We start from the raw sequence: 17533 nt of genomic DNA, 5'->3' as shown, positions 1-17533 counted from the left end.
TTTAAGTTGCTTCACTACTCCGAGGATATTTACTTCTACGTTACACATGTTGGCGGTTGTTCTCGATTCGAATTTTGGAATATATATTTTGTCTTCTTTTGTGAAGGCATTTCGAAAGGCTATGTTTAGTAACTCTGCTTTGGTAGCACTGCCTTCGATAGTATCTCCATTACTATCGCGCAGAGAAGGCATTGATTGTTTCTTGCCGCTAACATACTTCACATACGACCAGAAGCTCTTTGGATTTCCTGCCAGGTTTCGAGACAAAGTTTCGCTGTGGAAACTGTTATAAGCATCTCGCATTGAAGTCCGCGCTAAATTTCGAGCGTCTGTAAAAGATCGCCAATCTTGGGAATTTTACGTCTGTTTAAAGTTAGCATGTTTGTTTCGTTGTTCAAAAATGGTTCAAATGGCTCTGAGCATTATGGGACTTAACATTTGAGGTCATCAATCTCCTAGAACTAAGAACTACTTAAATCTAACTAACCTAAGGACATCACACACATCCATGCCCGAGGCAGGGTTCGAACCTGCGACCGTAGCGGTCGCGCGGTTCCAGACTGACGCGCCTAGAACTGCTCGGCCACACCGGCCGGCTGTTTCGTTGTTTCTGCAACAGTGTTCTAACCCGTTTTGTGTGCCAAGGAGGATCAGCTCCGTCGTTTGTTAATTTAATTGGTATAAATCTCTCAATTGATGACGTGTGGCCGGGCAATATTGTGTGGAGTGACGAGGCACATTTTACACTAGAGGGTTCAGTGAATATCCACAACTGCCAAATTTGGGGTATTGTTAAATTGGGTGTTGTGCACGAAGATCCATCCTTTGCACTCGCCGTATTTGACTGTATGCCGTGGATTCACAAGCACCTTTTTTCTCGGCTCGTTCTTCTTTGTAGGGAACACACTTGAGGGCCCGTCAGGTGTAACGTGACGTCTGCACGTTATCAATGTCTTCTTGTACAGCATGTGATTCCCGCTTTGGAAGAGCGCAACAGTGTGGAAACGGCTGTTTCCATGCAAAATGGGGCAACACCTCACGTCGCTAGCGCAGTGAAAGAATGTTAAACGCGACCTTCCACTAAAGTATTATTTCCATAGGTTTTCCAGATGCAAAATCATCTAATGTGATTACATATGACTTTTGACTCTGGGGGTGTCTAAAAGAACACGTTTACCATGGACACGTACAGTCTCTAACCGATCTGAAGGCCAGTATACAGAAACACGCTACTCAGATTCCATCGGGACAACTGCGAGAAACTGTTGATCACGTCGTTTTACGGATGCAGTCCCTCGTCGAGGTCTCCGGTGACCATATTCAACAAATTTATAACAAGTTCAAAATTATGCCTCTCTGATTTGTTTGACATTTTCTGCATGCGCATGTTCTAATCCCTTACATATGAAAAGATTTCTATTCATCTTTCTTGCATCAGCAGCGATAGACTTGCACCTGGTGCCCAAAATTGGAACTAAGACTTTTCTAGCGTCTATCGGTTCCGCTTTATTGCATTAGAATATCTACCAATTTTGGCTGGCATACGATGATTACATCTACACTGGAGCTCTGTGAATAGCTGCGCTTCAATTACAATCAGTCGATACTTGCTACTACCATTACTACAACAGCCACTATGCTAGCAGTAGTAATAGAGTGAGTTTTGGCAGTGTGCAGGAGCACTAGCCACAGAAAACAGTTGCTGGCCCTGGCTGTGCTTCGGTCATTATCTGTGCGAACCAGCTACTTGATAAAAACACTTCAATAAGGCGACCGGCCGTGCGAGAACCACCGTATCTTACATCGCAGATATTCGTCATGTTCTATTTACAGTGTTCCTTTTTATACAGAAAAGTTAATCGTGCAGAAAAACTGACCATTTCTTCCAGCAGAGCAGTTTAGTATCAAGTTTGTTTCCTCTTAAATCCTTCCTCGAGAATGAAATTTGACAACTATCGACTATAGCCAGACACGGGTTTTAGATATTGCTGTTATTGTTGATGTGATCTTCGGTCCGAAGACTGGTTTGGTGCACCTCTCCATGCTTCTCTGTCCTGTGCAAGCCTCTTCATCTCCGAGTAACTACTGCAGCCTACGTCTTTCTGAATCTGCTTACTCTATTTATCGCTTGGTCTCCCTCTACAATTTTTACCATCCACATTCTCTCCAGTACTAAACTGGTGATCCCTTGATGTCTCAGAATATGTCTTACCAAACGACCACTTCATCTAATCAGGATGTACCACAAATTTCTCTTCTCATCAATTCTATTCAGTAGGTCTTCATTAGTTATCTCATCTATCCATCTAATATTCAACATTCTTCTGTAGCGCCACATTTCGAAAGCCTCTATTCTCATCTTGTCTAAACCATTTATCGTCCACGTTTCACTTCCATACATGGCTATACTCCATACAAACACTTTCAGAAAAGGCTTCCTGACACTTAAATCTATACTCGATGTTAACAAATTTCTCTTATTCAGAAACGCTTTTCTTGCCATTGCCGGTCCACATGTTATATCCTCTACTTCCGTCAACACCAGTTAGTTTGCTCCTCAAATACCAAAACTCATCTACTACTTTAAGTGTCTCGTTTCCTAATCCAATTCCCTCACCATCACCTGATTTAATTACACTACATTCCATTATCCTCGTTTTGCTTTTTTGATGTTCATCTTATACCCTCATTTCAAGTCCTTGTCCATTCCGTTCAACTGCTCATCGAAGTCCTTTGCTGTCTCTGAGGGAATTACAATGTCATCGAGATACCTCAAAGTTTTTATTTCTTCTCCCTGTTCCTACTCCAAATTTTTCTTTTGTTTCCTTTTCTGATCGCTCAGTGTACAGATTGAATAGCATCGGCGATAGGCTACAACCCTGTCTGACTCCCTTCTCAACCACTGCTCGCCTTTCATGCCTCTCGATTCTTATAACTGCCGTCCGGTTTCCGGTCAAGTTGTAAATAGCCTTGCTTTCCCTGTATTTCACTCCTGCTACCCTCAGAATTTCAAAGAGAGTATTCCAGTCAACACTGTTGAGTCTCCAAATGTTATAAACGTAGGTTTGCCTTTCCTTAGCCATCTTCTATGAGAAGTCGTAGCGTCAGTATTGCCTCGCATGTTCCTACATTTCACCAGAATCCAATTTTCTGTGCCTTATGCACTGGAAACTCGAAGGTCCGTCTCGTTATTTGAGCCCTACTAAGCAATCCACAGCAGTGAGGGCTTATACGAGTTGTTGTATAACGACTTTAATTCAGTACACAGTATATATTTTATGCTGGAGCCGGTTTCGGTTATGTGCGCATAGTGACGTATAAGTAGTGATAGCCGGCCGAAGTGGCCGTGCGGTTAAAGGCGCTGCAGTCTGGAACCGCAAGACCGCTACGGTCGCAGGTTCGAATCCTGCCTCGGGCATGGATGTTTGTGATGTCCTTAGGTTAGTTAGGTTTAACTAGTTCTAAGTTATAGGGGACTAATGACCTCAGCAGTTGAGTCCCATAGTGCTCAGAGCCATTTGAACCAAGTAGTGATAGGGACAAAGGAATGGAATCTATCCATTCAGTCGATTGTTAGAAAACGGTCGATACATTCGGTTGTGGTTTTTCCTTTTGGTTGAATTATTCATTCATTCATTCTGTTGCATGAAACCAGTCCTTGGGAGCAACCGAATGATGAACGAAAACATTCGATCATTTGCCATTGTTAAATCACCTTCTACGAGGGCTATTCGGCAAGTAGGAACGATAGGTCGCGAAATGGAAACCACAGTGAAAATCAAAACTGTTTTATTTGCAACAATTAGCTACAACTTCCAGCTACTTATCTCCATAGTCACCGATCCGCCTTAGACGTTTGTCGCAGCGTTGTACCAACTTTCCAATACCCTCGTTATAGAAGGCAGCCGCCAGTGAATTCCGCCAATTCTCTACGCTGGCCTATATCTCATTGTCTGTGCCAAAATGTTGTCTTCTTAGCCAGCGGATCATCTGAGCAAAAATGAAACTCAGAGGGAGACAATTACGGGCTGTATTGTGGGTAATCAAACATTTTCAATTGAAAACGATACAGGAGCATCTTCATTGCCCATGCAGAATGCGGCTGATAATTTTCTTGAAGAAGAAGACGCACGACAGTTATGTAATGTTGGCTGCATAGCTTCAGGCGAAATTTCTCACCAGGCCCTCGTACTTGGCGGGAGACACTATTGTGCTAGGTATCTTCGTGTGTTCCCTGTGTGCTCAGAACTAAAAAGAACGACGTAACGCGATCGGCGGGTATACTAGAGACACGGCCCAACACATCTGTGCAAAACTTCATCGGATTTTCATTGTGGTTTCCATTTCGCGACCGATCGTTCCTGACTTTCCGAATAACCCTCATATTTACTGTATGCCTTTTTATATAGAAGAGTTATTCATGCAGAAAATCTGACCATTTCTTCCAGCAGACTACACACTATCGTTGACTAAACTCTGTTATCTCCTGTAGCCACTGTTATTGCCGCTCCGATATTTGCTTTTTGTAGAATGCCAATATGTAGCTTTCAGTTCAGTTTTTCGTCCATATTTTAAACAGACGTTTTATTGATGGTGTACTTTGTGTCTGGATCAGAATGCCGAAACGCTCAGTGAAGTGGGAATGGAGGAAATCACATGACTGGCTAAAAAGTGAACCTGAAGATAAATTCAGTGCGATGTACAATATCTGCAACGATGAGTCATATTATGAAACTACATTACTTTTAAAAAAAATTCAACAAAAATAAACGAATGATGGCAATTTTTTTCGCGGAAAAATACTTCCGACAAGTGACAATGATTAAGTGACCAAATAATTAAGAAATTGTATCTCTTGTGCTTTCTGTTCACGTCACCTCAATATTTACCGAAATAGAATCATCGGTGATGGGAGCAAGCTAGCGGGAAGAAAAAGAGACAGAGCTTAAGCAAATTTAAATCAAAAGGTAATTGTTCACTTATTTAAATATAAATTTATAATGCAGTACCAGTTATAAATCTTTTAAAACCAATCAAAATTCCATATTTAATGCCACAAGTATAAAAATTTCGTCTTTAAGTGAATAAAAACATTAATTTTGAAAGTACTTCATTTTTAAGAGCGTACTTTTTATACAGCTCTCGTTGAAATAAGATACAATATTTGTCTCCAACCGAAAGACGTGAAGAACTACGTAAGTAAAATCACCTAAACCCGGAGAGCGAGCTAAAACGTTCATAGTGCTGGCGTGGGCCGGAGAAAACATCTGGTTGTTTCATTCGACTGAAAAAACTGACTGATCAACAAAAACGGTCGACTGGCCACTCGGTTGTTGAAAGCAGTCTGATGTCCCATCACCAAGTATCAGGTACATCGTCACAACTGGCTCAAAAATAACGTACTAGATAAAAGTAACTCAACGCTGCTCAAAAGATCAATATGGAAAAAGATCCAAACGAGCATGCGAGAAAAAGAAATTGTTGTCAAACTCGGCAATAAATCTGTTCTTTGGTGACGGGAGTAAGAAGACATAGTCCACAGTGAAGACTATTTTCCATTTAAGTGTGTCTTCTTTGCGTGTTGTATCGCAAGTGTGAACAAAAGTAATATGTTTAGAACCCTGGTTAGTTTCAAGAAACAGTCTGACAGCTCTGATCTTAACAGAATAAATAAAGGTACGCAAACAAAAGTGTATAGAGCCATGGCAATTCCTGTTTTATTATATGAGGCAGAAAGTTGGACGCTGAGAAAAAAAGATTTACGGCAACCAGAAGCATCTGAATTGAAAGCTCTAAGGTCTGTAAAAGGTGTACTAGGAAGACAAAATTAGAAACGAAGTAATAAGGGACGAATTAGGAATCCAACCAATAACGCAAAAGGCAATCCAATACAAAGAAAAATGGAGAGAACACAAAGACTTCCTAAACTATCAACTGATTATAAACCACAGAATAAGATAAGTGTGGGAAGATCGAGGAAGGTGTGGCGAGACCGGAACAGGCGCTAGGCCTAACCCTGCGGTGGCAGAAGAAGAAGAAGAATTTTCATAAAAAGGTGAATTAGTCATTAAGAGTAACAGTAAACAAACTTTGCAACGAAGTATCCTTCATTTTATGTAACTAGCTCAGGGGGCATCTAGGACGTTCCCAATTCAGATGGTGCACTATTTAGTCGCCGAATGTAATTTCTTCTCCTGATTCACATAGTTTACCCTGCTTCTTCAAAATTCGCTTCATATATGCATCTTAGCACTAACTCTCCCTTATTCAGTCCTGCTCAGCACGACTCTTTCTCTTTTCTTTTTCTAACAGAAACAGTTAATCTTATTAATACACTACTGGCCATTAAAATTGCTACACCAAGAAGAAATGCAGATGATAAACAGGTATTCATTATACTAGAACTGACATGTGATTACATTTTCACGTAATTTGGGTGCATAGATCCTGAGAAATCAGGACCCACAACAACCACCTCTGGCCGTAATAACGGCCTTGATACGCCTGGGCATTGATTCAAAGAGAGCTTGGATGGCGTGTACAGGTACAGCTGTCCATGCAGCTTCGACGCGATACCACAGTTCATTAGTGACTGGCGTATTGTGACGAGCCAGTTGCTCGGCCACCATTGACCAGACGTTTTCAATTGATGAGAGATCTGGAGAATGTGCAGGCAAGGGCAGAAGTCGAACATTTTCTGTATCCAGAAAGGCCCGTACAGGACCTAAAACATGCGGCCGTGCATTATCCTGCTGAAATGTAGGATTTCGCAGGGATCGAATGAAAGGTAGAGCCACGGGTCGTAACACATCTGAAATGTAACGTCCGCTGTTCCAAGTGCAGTCAATGCGAACAAGAGGTGACCAAGACGTGTAACCAATGCCACCCCATACCATCACGCCGGGTGATACGCCAGTATGGCGATGACGAATACACGCTTCCAATGTGCGTTCACCGCTATGTCGCCAAACACGGATGCGACCATCATGATGCTGTAAACAGAACCTGGATTCATCCGAAAAAATGATGTTCTGCCATTCGTGCACCCACGTTCGTCGTTGAGTACACCATCGCAGGCGCTCCTGTCTGTTATGCAGCGTCAAAGGTACCCGTAGCCATGGTCGCCATGCTGATAGTCCATGCTGCTGCAAAGTCGTCGAACTGTTCGTGCAGATGGTTGTTGTCTTGCAAACGTCCCCATCTGTTAACTCAGGGATCGAGGCGTGGCTGCACGATCCGTTACAGCCATGCGGATAAGATGTTAGTGATACGAGACCATTGGGATCCAGCACGGCGTTCCGTATTACCCTCCTGAACGCACCGATTCCATATTCTGCTAACAGTCATTTGATCTCGAGCTACGCGAGCAGCAATGTCGCGATACGATAAACCGCAATCGCGATAGGCTACAATCCGACCTTTATCAAAGTCGGAAACGTGATGGTACGCGTTTCTCCTCCTTACACGAGGCATCATAACAACGTTTCACCAGGCAACGCCGGTCAACTGCAGTTTGTGTATGAGAGAGCGGTTGGAAACTTTCCTCAAGTCAGCACGTTGTAGGTGTCGCCACCGGCTCCAACCTTGTGTGAATGCTCTGAAAAGCTAATCATTTGCATATCACAGCATCTTCTTCTTGTCGGCTAAATTTCGCGTCTGTAGCGCGTCATCTTCGTAGTGTAGTAATTTTAATGGCCAGTAGTGTATAAAGTATTTTGATGTTTCGTATTAATTTAAGGTATTTTGATGTTGTCTTTCGAGGTGACAACAGTATAGGTTTGTTAAGTAATGACTCAAAACAGTATATGGTTTTTAATAGAGAGATATGAGTCTCTTGAAAAAACTGAGTTGGAGAAGCTGCGCACGTTGTGAATCCTACGGTTTTGTTCGTAACAAGAGATGCAGACCAGACTAGACACGTGTGCTTGCGTTCCAGGGGCCCGAGTGGAAGTTCCTGCGGGCGAAGTTGTCGCCGACATTCACGTCGGGCAAGATGCGCGCCATGTTCCCGCTGGTGGTGAGCTGCGACCAGCAGATGCTCCACTACCTGCGCTCAAAGCTGTCCGCCCAGGGCACCGTCGAGCTGGACATTAAGGAGGTGAGCCGCGAACAGCACCACAACTCAAGAGCTCCGGAGCGCTTCTGGCAGGCTCTACCCGGAGGGACTGCAGAAATTACATATTCCTCTTCACTCTAGCGTTGTCCAAACAGCAAGAATCGCTTCTTCGTATCTCGAAGATTTCGATCTTTTGTGGCGTATCAGCATAGGCCACCAATATTTATATTTCTGTCAATGATAACTTTCCCTCTCTGCTTAGATCCTCCAAATCATCGCTGACCATTGGTTTTCAGATTGTAATGCATCTTTGCAAAGCGTCATCATACTTTTCTACCGTGAAAACAGTAACTGCATACTCTACTGTTCGGAATTTAAACGAGCACATGCTAGTAATATACCCAGATCCAAAACTCCCTTGCATATATTTATCATAGTTGTAGTTTTATCCAGGGTTAGAAATCCAAAAGTTTCATTTGATATCTGAGGTGATATTGGGTTCTGAATAACAAACAAAATCCTTGCCGAATGTTTGTTTGCTTTCAGCTCCCACTTCAAATGAAACATATATCAGAACCGCTTCAGTATGGCTGCCATTGTGTTGCCACAACCCCAGTATTCGTAATGAAAATAAATTGCCGTCTCAAATGACACACATCTGTAGCTGTCTGACAAACCTCTAGGATTCACCATGCTGATACCCTGCCTCGTCCTTTAGCAATGGCTGCTTGTGATGTCGTTGTTATGGCGTCAGTCAACCTATTGATCGTACTAAAAGATGTATTTTAATCCAAATGAGCTTTTGTACAATCACAAATTGCGTTAAATTTTGTGGGAGATTCAGTGCATCAAAATAAAAATCGAAGTCCATCACAGGCTGCCGGGAATCCATCACAGACTGCCGGTTCTGTTTGCATGTAAATCATATAATACGGCTGATACGGGGACAGAAGAGCTAAAATATCTTCTTCTTGTCGTGGGGATCCTACAGCTTGCGCCACAACCCCATCTCTGTCGCCAGACGCCTCGATCTCGCTATTCTTCCTCATCCTCTGCTAATCCTCTATTCTTTGTCGCCTCTTGGATTGCCCTTAGCCAACCTTTTCGTAATATTCCTCTTCCTTTGCTTCTAAGAGATTGCATGAAAGTACTCTCTCTGCCCACCGGTCTTCTTCAATTCTTTTGACAGATTAGATTAGATTAGATTTACTTTCATTCCGATTGATCCATAGTGATGAGGTCCTCCAGGATGTAGAACATGTCAGAAAAACAGCAATACATGACAAATATTTACAACTAAAACAAATAAGCTAATGTACCATTCCACAGGTCCCAAGTCGAATGATCGTCATTTCTTAATGAACACTATATGAAAGAGTCATTTTACAAATACTAATACACTGAATTTAAAATAAAAAAGTTTTTTTTGTTTATTTATTAGCTAATAAACGTGTAATACAACTACTATAATACAATGAACACATTACTGCACAGAAATAGTGCAGAAGTTAGATTGTACTTACACACACACACACACACACACACATACACACACACACACATATTTACAATGAACACATTACTGCACTAAAATTGTGCAGAAGTTATATTAGTTGGTTTCACTGAGAAATTCATCAATGGAGTAGGAGTTGGCCACCAATAAATCCTTTAGGCTTCTCTTAAACTGAATTTCTTTGATTGTTAAGCTTTTTGTGGCTGCTGGCAAGTTATTGAAAATGTGTGTTCCTGAATAATGCACAACTTTTTGTACAAGACTAAATGACTTTAAATCCTTGTGAAGATTATTCTTATTTCTAGTATTGATTCCATGAATTGAGCTGTTGGTTTGAAAAAGTGATATATTTTTAATGACAAATTTCATTAAGGAATAAATATATTGGGAAGCAGTAGTTAGTATCCCTAGTTCCCTAAACAGGCTTCTGCAGGATGCTCTTGACTTCACACCACATGCAACTCTTACTACACGTTTTTGTGCCCAGAAGACTTTAGCTTGGCTTGATGAAGCACCCCAAAAAATAATCCCATATGACATTATGGAATGAAAGTAAGCATAGTATGCCAGCTTTTTCGTTTTTATATCCCCTATGTCTGACACAATTCGCATTGCAAGTAGAGATTTGTTAAGACGCTTCAGCAGTTCTGTGGTGTGCTCCTCCCAGTTCAATTTATTATCAAGCTGTAATCCCAAGAATTTAACACTGTCAACTTCTTCTATCTGCTTGTCATCGTATGTTAGGCATAAACTCAAGGGACGCCCCTTACAAGTTCTGAACTGCATGTAGGTGTTTTTTCAAAGTTTAGTGACAAAGAATTGGCTAGGAATCAGTGATTAATGTCCACAAATATTTTATTAGCTGATCTTTCTAAGACTACACTTGATTAGCTATTTATTGCAATGTTTGAATCATCAGCAAACAAAACGAACTTGGGATCTGGTAATGTTATTGATGAAAGGTCATTGATATACACAAGAAAAAGTAAGGGCTCTAAAATGGAACCTTGTGGGACCCCACATGTAATTAGTTCCCAGTTGGATGATGCCTGATAGCTTGATACATGTCTCTTTCCTAATAACACCCTTTGTTCCCTGCTAGAGATATAAGATTTGAACCATTCATGCCCTAATGATCCTACCTGACTTTTTTCTATTCTGTCTGTAATACTGTAATGGGTCTGTGTCGTTTCTCTTATTTTCTTGTTTCTACATGCTCTTCTTTCTATGAATTACCAAAACTCATTCCCATAACATGTTATTGGTTCCACGATGGGTTTGTGTAATCGCACTTTAACATTTAAACCCGTTTTTGAGGGACAAAGCATCGGATGCAGTTTTTGAATAGTCGCCCTTCTGTGCCTGATCCGTTGTTAGATAAATCTGTTGAAACTAACTCTTTAATTTTTTTAAGCACTGACCAACAGAATTTTCCCTGACAAAGACAACTCAAACTTAACCTATTCATTTATTGCTCACCATATACAAGCCCAACGCAATCTGACTGCTATATATTGACAACATGACTTCCATTAATTAACACAAAAGAATAGCCCTGAATTGCAAGAAATCCTAACAATAATATAAATCCAAAAAATATGAAATAAAGAAACATGAAACTACCTCCAACTCTGTTAATTGTCTAAACTCGATGACGAACCGTATAGTGGAAACCCCATTCTTTTTTATAAGTCACTTACCTCGCAGAAAATCTTCATAACACGAACTACAGCAATTACAGCGAGTAGCAACAACAGCCAGCTAAATAAAGAGATTATAATTACTATAGACTAACTGCTAAGAGGCATATGGTTAGCGAAAGAAAGATTTTGTTGTAGAGCAAACAATGTATTTAGAAAATTTTACCTTATTCATGTGACATCCAGTTCCAAAAATTATGTAGCTGTCAATAATTCCACTAACCAAACATTATGAAACATACATCCATTATCATACCTTTCCCTGCATATTTTCTTATAAGACATTTCATCTCACTTTACAATGCGTGTCCCACCAACTCAGAGTCTCCACTAAGAAAAACGTGTTCACACACTTCTCTACCCACTCGCTAACTGCTAGTCCGTCCAACCACAGAATCTCTTGCCAAGGGCGCAGAGTGCTGTCTATAGCGCTGCCAACATACAAACAGACTACTTACACTGTCACATCTTCCGTCGCGTGATGGGACACTACGCTGGTACCTAAACAGCTCGAGTAATTAAGCCAAGCAGGGCTCGGAAGGCCCAACGGTGCCGACCGACCACCGTGTCATTCTCACCCGATAGGCGTCACTGGATGCAGATATGGAAGGGCATTTGGTCAGCACACCGCTCTCCCTACCGTTGTCAGTTTTCGTAACCGGAGCAGCCACTTATCAGGCGAGTAACTCCTCAATTGACCTCGAAAGCGCTGATTGTGTAACCTCCCCCTCACTTATCGACCTTAGTGACAGTGAAAAATTAAACCGTGTGTACCTAATGGAAATTTGGGAAAAGCAATCATCACCGAAGTTAATCTGTCGGTAAAGAGGGAGAAAGGGTTACATCTAAATGAAAGGAAAAATGCAAATGAAATTGATGGAAATTAGTTTTGAAGAAGGGGAAAGTTAATAAAGAAAGTAAATATGCGGTCATTACGTTAACAATTAACTGGCGTTAATTAGATATTTGAGATTTGGGGAAAATTACGGTCGCCAATCCTATGGACAACTACTATAATAACTGAAAAAGAAAGGTTAATGCACATATAATTAGCACTAAAAGCGTGGCAACTGAAGGTTGACACGTGTTGTGTGAAAACTGAATGTTAGTCAGAAGTAATATATTTCGCTACACTCTGACTTAATTTAGCAAAAGAATTAATAAAACCGGAAAACTGAAAGTTAATTTAGTGACTGAAATTAATAGCGAACTTTGTTTCAGAAGCACTACTAAATTAAATAAAATAAGGTTAGTCTTGGGCTACCTCAACAATCATCTCAAAAGCAACTTGAATCTACACAATTTAGAAATAAGAGATTTAACTTTGAACTTGAATTAAATGATTCTGAACAATTAACAATAGTAAAATGTAGTACGTACCAAGCTGAGCTGCAGTCACAGGTAAGCTAAAATATGGTAACAAAACTCACACTCTTAATTTGTGCTTGTGTAAATATAATTCTGTTTGGTTATGGTAGCCAGCTATGAATATTTTAACTGAACTTTGAAATTAAAGCAGTGAAATGGTATGATATTACTTTAATGCTGGCGTTTGAATTTCAACGACACTCGGGTTCATTCCGGAAAAGAAAGGGACCCTGCTTGGTAATGCAATTGGGACAATGGGCAACAAAGGTTCATGGTAAGTTGCTGTATTTTTGTGATGAAAATGGAACAGTTTGAAAAGCTGAGGTCTGCCATACAGTTCTAAAACTTTATGTGCTTTCAGTCTTCCTTGTTGGTTGACGGAAGGTTTGAAGTCGTCGATCGAGGAGGTGGCGACAATCACTTATTGTCGGCCGTCGCTGTGGCAGAAGCTGGATGTTGGCGCGCCTTCTTCTCGACACTGTCCGCGACACCGTGTCAGAAACTATCATAGCAAGTCGAGCGCAATTACATGCTGCCAAACCCCGAAAACGCGGCAACTCGCGGGAGCGTCTCACAACACACCTGCTCCACCGCCCTACTCCATCCAGCCTCTCTCTGCTCTGCCCGCGCTCCATTCGGCAGAGTTAACACTACCAAAGATCCTAAACACTTTGGTTCTCCACACGGCCTATCGATGTCATCGTTCGATAGCATAGTTTTCCCTAGGCCAGACCCAGCGTAAAAATACAAACAATATTTACAAAACAAACCAATTATACATCGACATAAATCCATATATATATATATATATATATATATACAAATAGTAACACAATTACAATATATAAAGACACAGAAATGTCATATCTTCAGGTAACAAAATAAGGAAATAAATTATAGTACAATGGATGGAAATAGGAGGATATGCATTTCCGGCGTTACAGGTGCACCCCACTTGCCAACAGTGCTCGGCAGGCCCAAACTGTCACCCATCCAAGCGCTAGCCAAATACGAAGCGCTTAACTTCGGTGATCTGACAGGAACCGGTGTTACCACTACGACAAGCCCGTTGGTATGCTGAATGTAATGATTCATAATTATTTTGAAACTTCCTGGCAGATTAAAACTGTGTGCCTGACCGAGACTCGAACTCGGGACCTTTGCCTTTCGCGGGCAAGTGCTCTACCAACTGAGCTACCGAAGCACAACTCACACCCGGTACTCACAGCTTTACTTCTGCCAGTACCTCGTCTCCTACCTTCCAGGCAGAAGTAAAGCTGTGAGTACCGGGCGTGAGTCGTGCTTCGGTAGCTCAGTTGGTAGAGCACTTGCCCGCGAAAGGCAAAGGTCCCGAGTTCGAGTCTCGGTCGGGTGTACAGTTTTAATCTGCCAGGAAGTTTCATATCAGCGCACACTCAGCTGCAGAGTGAAAATCTCATTCTGGCATTATTATTTTAGCTATTTATGGCTTTACTTTCCATGTAACACTGGCTCATTCACAAATGCATTTCATTGTGACACTAAAGACAAAAATTGTGTTAAAAGTGTGCTGTTTGAGTGTTGCACTTAACATCGTCTCAGGTGACAGCCCGCTGCACTACGGACGTGATCAACAGCTGCGCTTTCGGCATCTCCAGCAACTCGGTGGGCAACCCGGACGCAGAGTTCCGCGAGCTCGGCAAGAAGACCTTCGAATACGGCATTCACAGGTCGCTCGAGGTATGTCTCGAAGGCTTTTGTTTCTCTGTATTTCGTTTTCTTTTTTAAGTTACAACAGATTTCCAACTGAAATTAATTTGTTTTTTTTAACTTGTAGTGATTATTGAAAACTTGCGCTAGGCCGGGACTCTAAACCCGTATTTTGCGCTTATCGGGATGGGCAAATCATAGGTTGGGTTCCGCACTGGTACAAATTTTCAATTGTAACTATAGGTTGATAGCATTGCAGTGTCAGCATTTATGAATAGTTTGCACTGAAATCAATAGTTTATGTCACTGCGCTTTCATTATTTCATTCTCACCGATCCTTTCATTCACTTCAGAGGACATAATTAATTTTATGTGCTATTATTCAGCTGTTGCTGGAGTACAATGAATGAAGACTTCAATACTCTTCTCTTATCGCCCGTTCCGCTTGGAAAAACGCTTCCCAGTGCAAACTGCACAAAGAAAACCAGGAACAAAATAAAGTAAACATGATGTCTTCAGATGAGAGAGTGTTCGCTGCTAGTCAGTTACTTCACTGCAACATGACACCGCCATGACAACTGCCTAGCCATGGCCTGTCAGAAGCGTTTGATTAGCTATACGCCTGGTTGTCAGGCAGCAAACAAGTCGGTCTCCGTTCTACACGGAAGACTTCACCTTGCAGCTCTGTATCCTGTGGTCGGACGTCGTCTTTATAACTTGCAGAACCTGTCAAACAGAAAACATTAAAAAGGCATTGAAAGAGTTAGGTGATGATTGTTTGTGTTAAAATATTGTAACGTATTACTATCTTTACGACGTTACTCATCGAGCCATATACGTTATCTCGCATTTCTAGCTGCTTCTCTCACACAAATAATGATAAAAATTCAGAAATTCAGGGTCACCACCAGCCAAAGCCCTTCCTAATCATTTAGAAATAAACGGAGCTGGAAAATTATTAGTTTAATTACTTTAATAATTTAATTACAAGTATGTAGATTTCTTTAAGTAGCCAGGTAAATAGCACTCCATGTCGTGCATGAAGCAACTTGATTAATTCAGGATTGGAAATCGGATTAAGTGGGTAAGATCGACACCATAGAATTTATCTTTCACGTAGATTATTTATTGTATCTAAGTATTTGGTTGCACATCCTAACTACACATAACTGGTGCCTGACTAGAAATATTTAAGTAAGAATTACGTGTGAATGTAACAGAGCACAATTTAACTACAGCAAGAAGAAACACAGAAAACGGGGGTGGGGGACAATGATACTATCATCTCCTTTGCATTCATACCATAAAAATATCTCAGTGAGATTCGCATTACGATTTTACGCACGCAATGTTCTGGACAGAGATTTAACCAATGCACGAGGTTGTGCGATAATTATTCAACATAATAACTGCGTCTACTGCTTGCAAACGGCTGAACTAAAGCACGTGGTGCATTCCGAATCAAATTGTTGTGCCACTTTGTAGAAAGCGCACGAAAGAACAGATATTCTTGCAGAAACTATAGCTCATTAAACAAGCAAACTATTAAAATAAAGCCTATTGCGGTGCCGTGGTGGACCAGAAGGGTCACTGATTACCAAACACGTAGCACAAAATCGACACACAAAGACAAAAGAAACTTCCGCAAATATAAGATTAAAAATAATTAAAAAATCATACTCGCTTCGACACAGTATTACACTCACGTACGGTTGAAGTGATCCTGACCAGCTTTTCCTAATCAGACTTACCGTTTGAAATTCTACTTCATCGTTGTTCAAAATGAACAAAGTAACTTCCACACCTTAACTCAAACACCCAAAAATCGCCTATTTAAAGCAATATAATATGGCACATTCGGAAAAATAACTCGCTTCACACGCTTCAGTTAAGCTGAAGTTCAACAATTAAACATAACGAAGTCTTAACTCAACCTGCTTCCTGTCACCTGACACCCCTTAAGAGCTACGATCCGTACTCACCAAGTGTTCACCGAAGAGTGCCGCTTTCCCTTTCGAGATTACCTAGCTCCCCGTGCAGCGGAAGCTACCAGAGGGGTAGCCCTCCGTCACCAACCTCACACACAAAAACTGCCTTCGACTAAGATGGGTAAACCTCTATGTTCAGGTATTGGAAACTAAGTTGGTCATCCTGTGCTCTCTTTCGAACGAGAAGCAACATCGTCTGCTCCCAGCAGACGGTGACCAACTCAGCGTTTCCCACAAAACAAAACCGAAACCCCTGAGTGCTCAGTCTTTTTGGAAGAGCTCATGAATTGAGCTAAGATCAGGTAGTAAAGTGAATAAGTTGTACCGAATTCGACAAGCGTCTTATGAAACGACTTCACAGAGACGTTTCAATATCTTCGGTGTATACTCCAAAATGAGTGACGGAGAGTCATTTCGTAGTAGTGCAGTTGTCCGGAGGCAGATTTTACAGCTACCTTACCAACAGACAGTTTGAGACAAGACACGTCAGGATGACAGGCTGCTCATTCGGTGAACTGACCGACGTTTGGGTCATTACGGCTGTAACAATGGAAGCATTGTGGATATTGGACGTACGAGTGATAGGAAGAGTCTGGAATACAACTGGCTTCCGATCTCAAGCAAGTGTGAGTCTCGGGTCGCTCTCTATCCTATCCAGAGAAATGACGTGTCATTAATAAGTGTAGCATCCTCTGACGTTGCAATACAAATTATTTTCTCTCTGCATTCTTTCTGTCGCATCCCAGTAACACCCCAAAAACGACTGGCATGAGCACTTGCGTTTCCGGGTCGAGCATTGTTCAGTAACAAACACGCGCTCACATTTCGACTGGACACGCATGGTAACTGTAAATATGAAGATATTACAGGCCGCACATTCCCAGATCATTTGCGGTCACGTGGTGGCATGCCCTCTCCTACGATTTCGAATCTCCTCCAGTTATCCCCCAAGTTACACAGACGGCGTTGTAAATTTCCAGGAAACTTACTCATCTTCGGAAGTTTTCCAGCAAGAAATCGCCCTTCCCCACGCATCATGGTACCCTATGGGTATCATCGTTCTGCAAGGTACTTAAGTGCGATTTGCAGAGTATCCATGTAGCTGTAGAAGTAGATCCTTACATGTCCAAAGATGTCATCTACAATCTAAGACAAAAAAAGGACGCACCACTAAAGAATTAACCGACTGGGACGAAAATCGATAGATGTGATGTACATG

The 17533-nt window shown here is 41.5% G+C and overlaps 1 protein-coding gene across 1 annotated transcript in view; it reads left to right on the top strand.

Annotated features, from left to right (window-relative positions):
* Window positions 1-17533, top strand: part of LOC124792889 (cytochrome P450 6k1-like) — a 151280-nt gene that overhangs the window by 83082 nt on the left and 50665 nt on the right. Inside the window, exons 4-5 of the mRNA XM_047257977.1 lie at window positions 7937-8098; window positions 14219-14356. Coding sequence (XP_047113933.1) covers window positions 7937-8098; window positions 14219-14356 — 300 coding nt within the window. The remainder of the gene's footprint in view (window positions 1-7936; window positions 8099-14218; window positions 14357-17533) is intronic.

Source organism: Schistocerca piceifrons, chromosome 1 (assembly GCF_021461385.2).
Source record: "Schistocerca piceifrons isolate TAMUIC-IGC-003096 chromosome 1, iqSchPice1.1, whole genome shotgun sequence".
NCBI lineage: Eukaryota > Metazoa > Arthropoda > Insecta > Orthoptera > Acrididae > Schistocerca > Schistocerca piceifrons.
The sequence above is the reverse complement of the archived record's forward strand: the minus strand, read 5'-3'. Positions and strand labels throughout refer to the sequence as shown.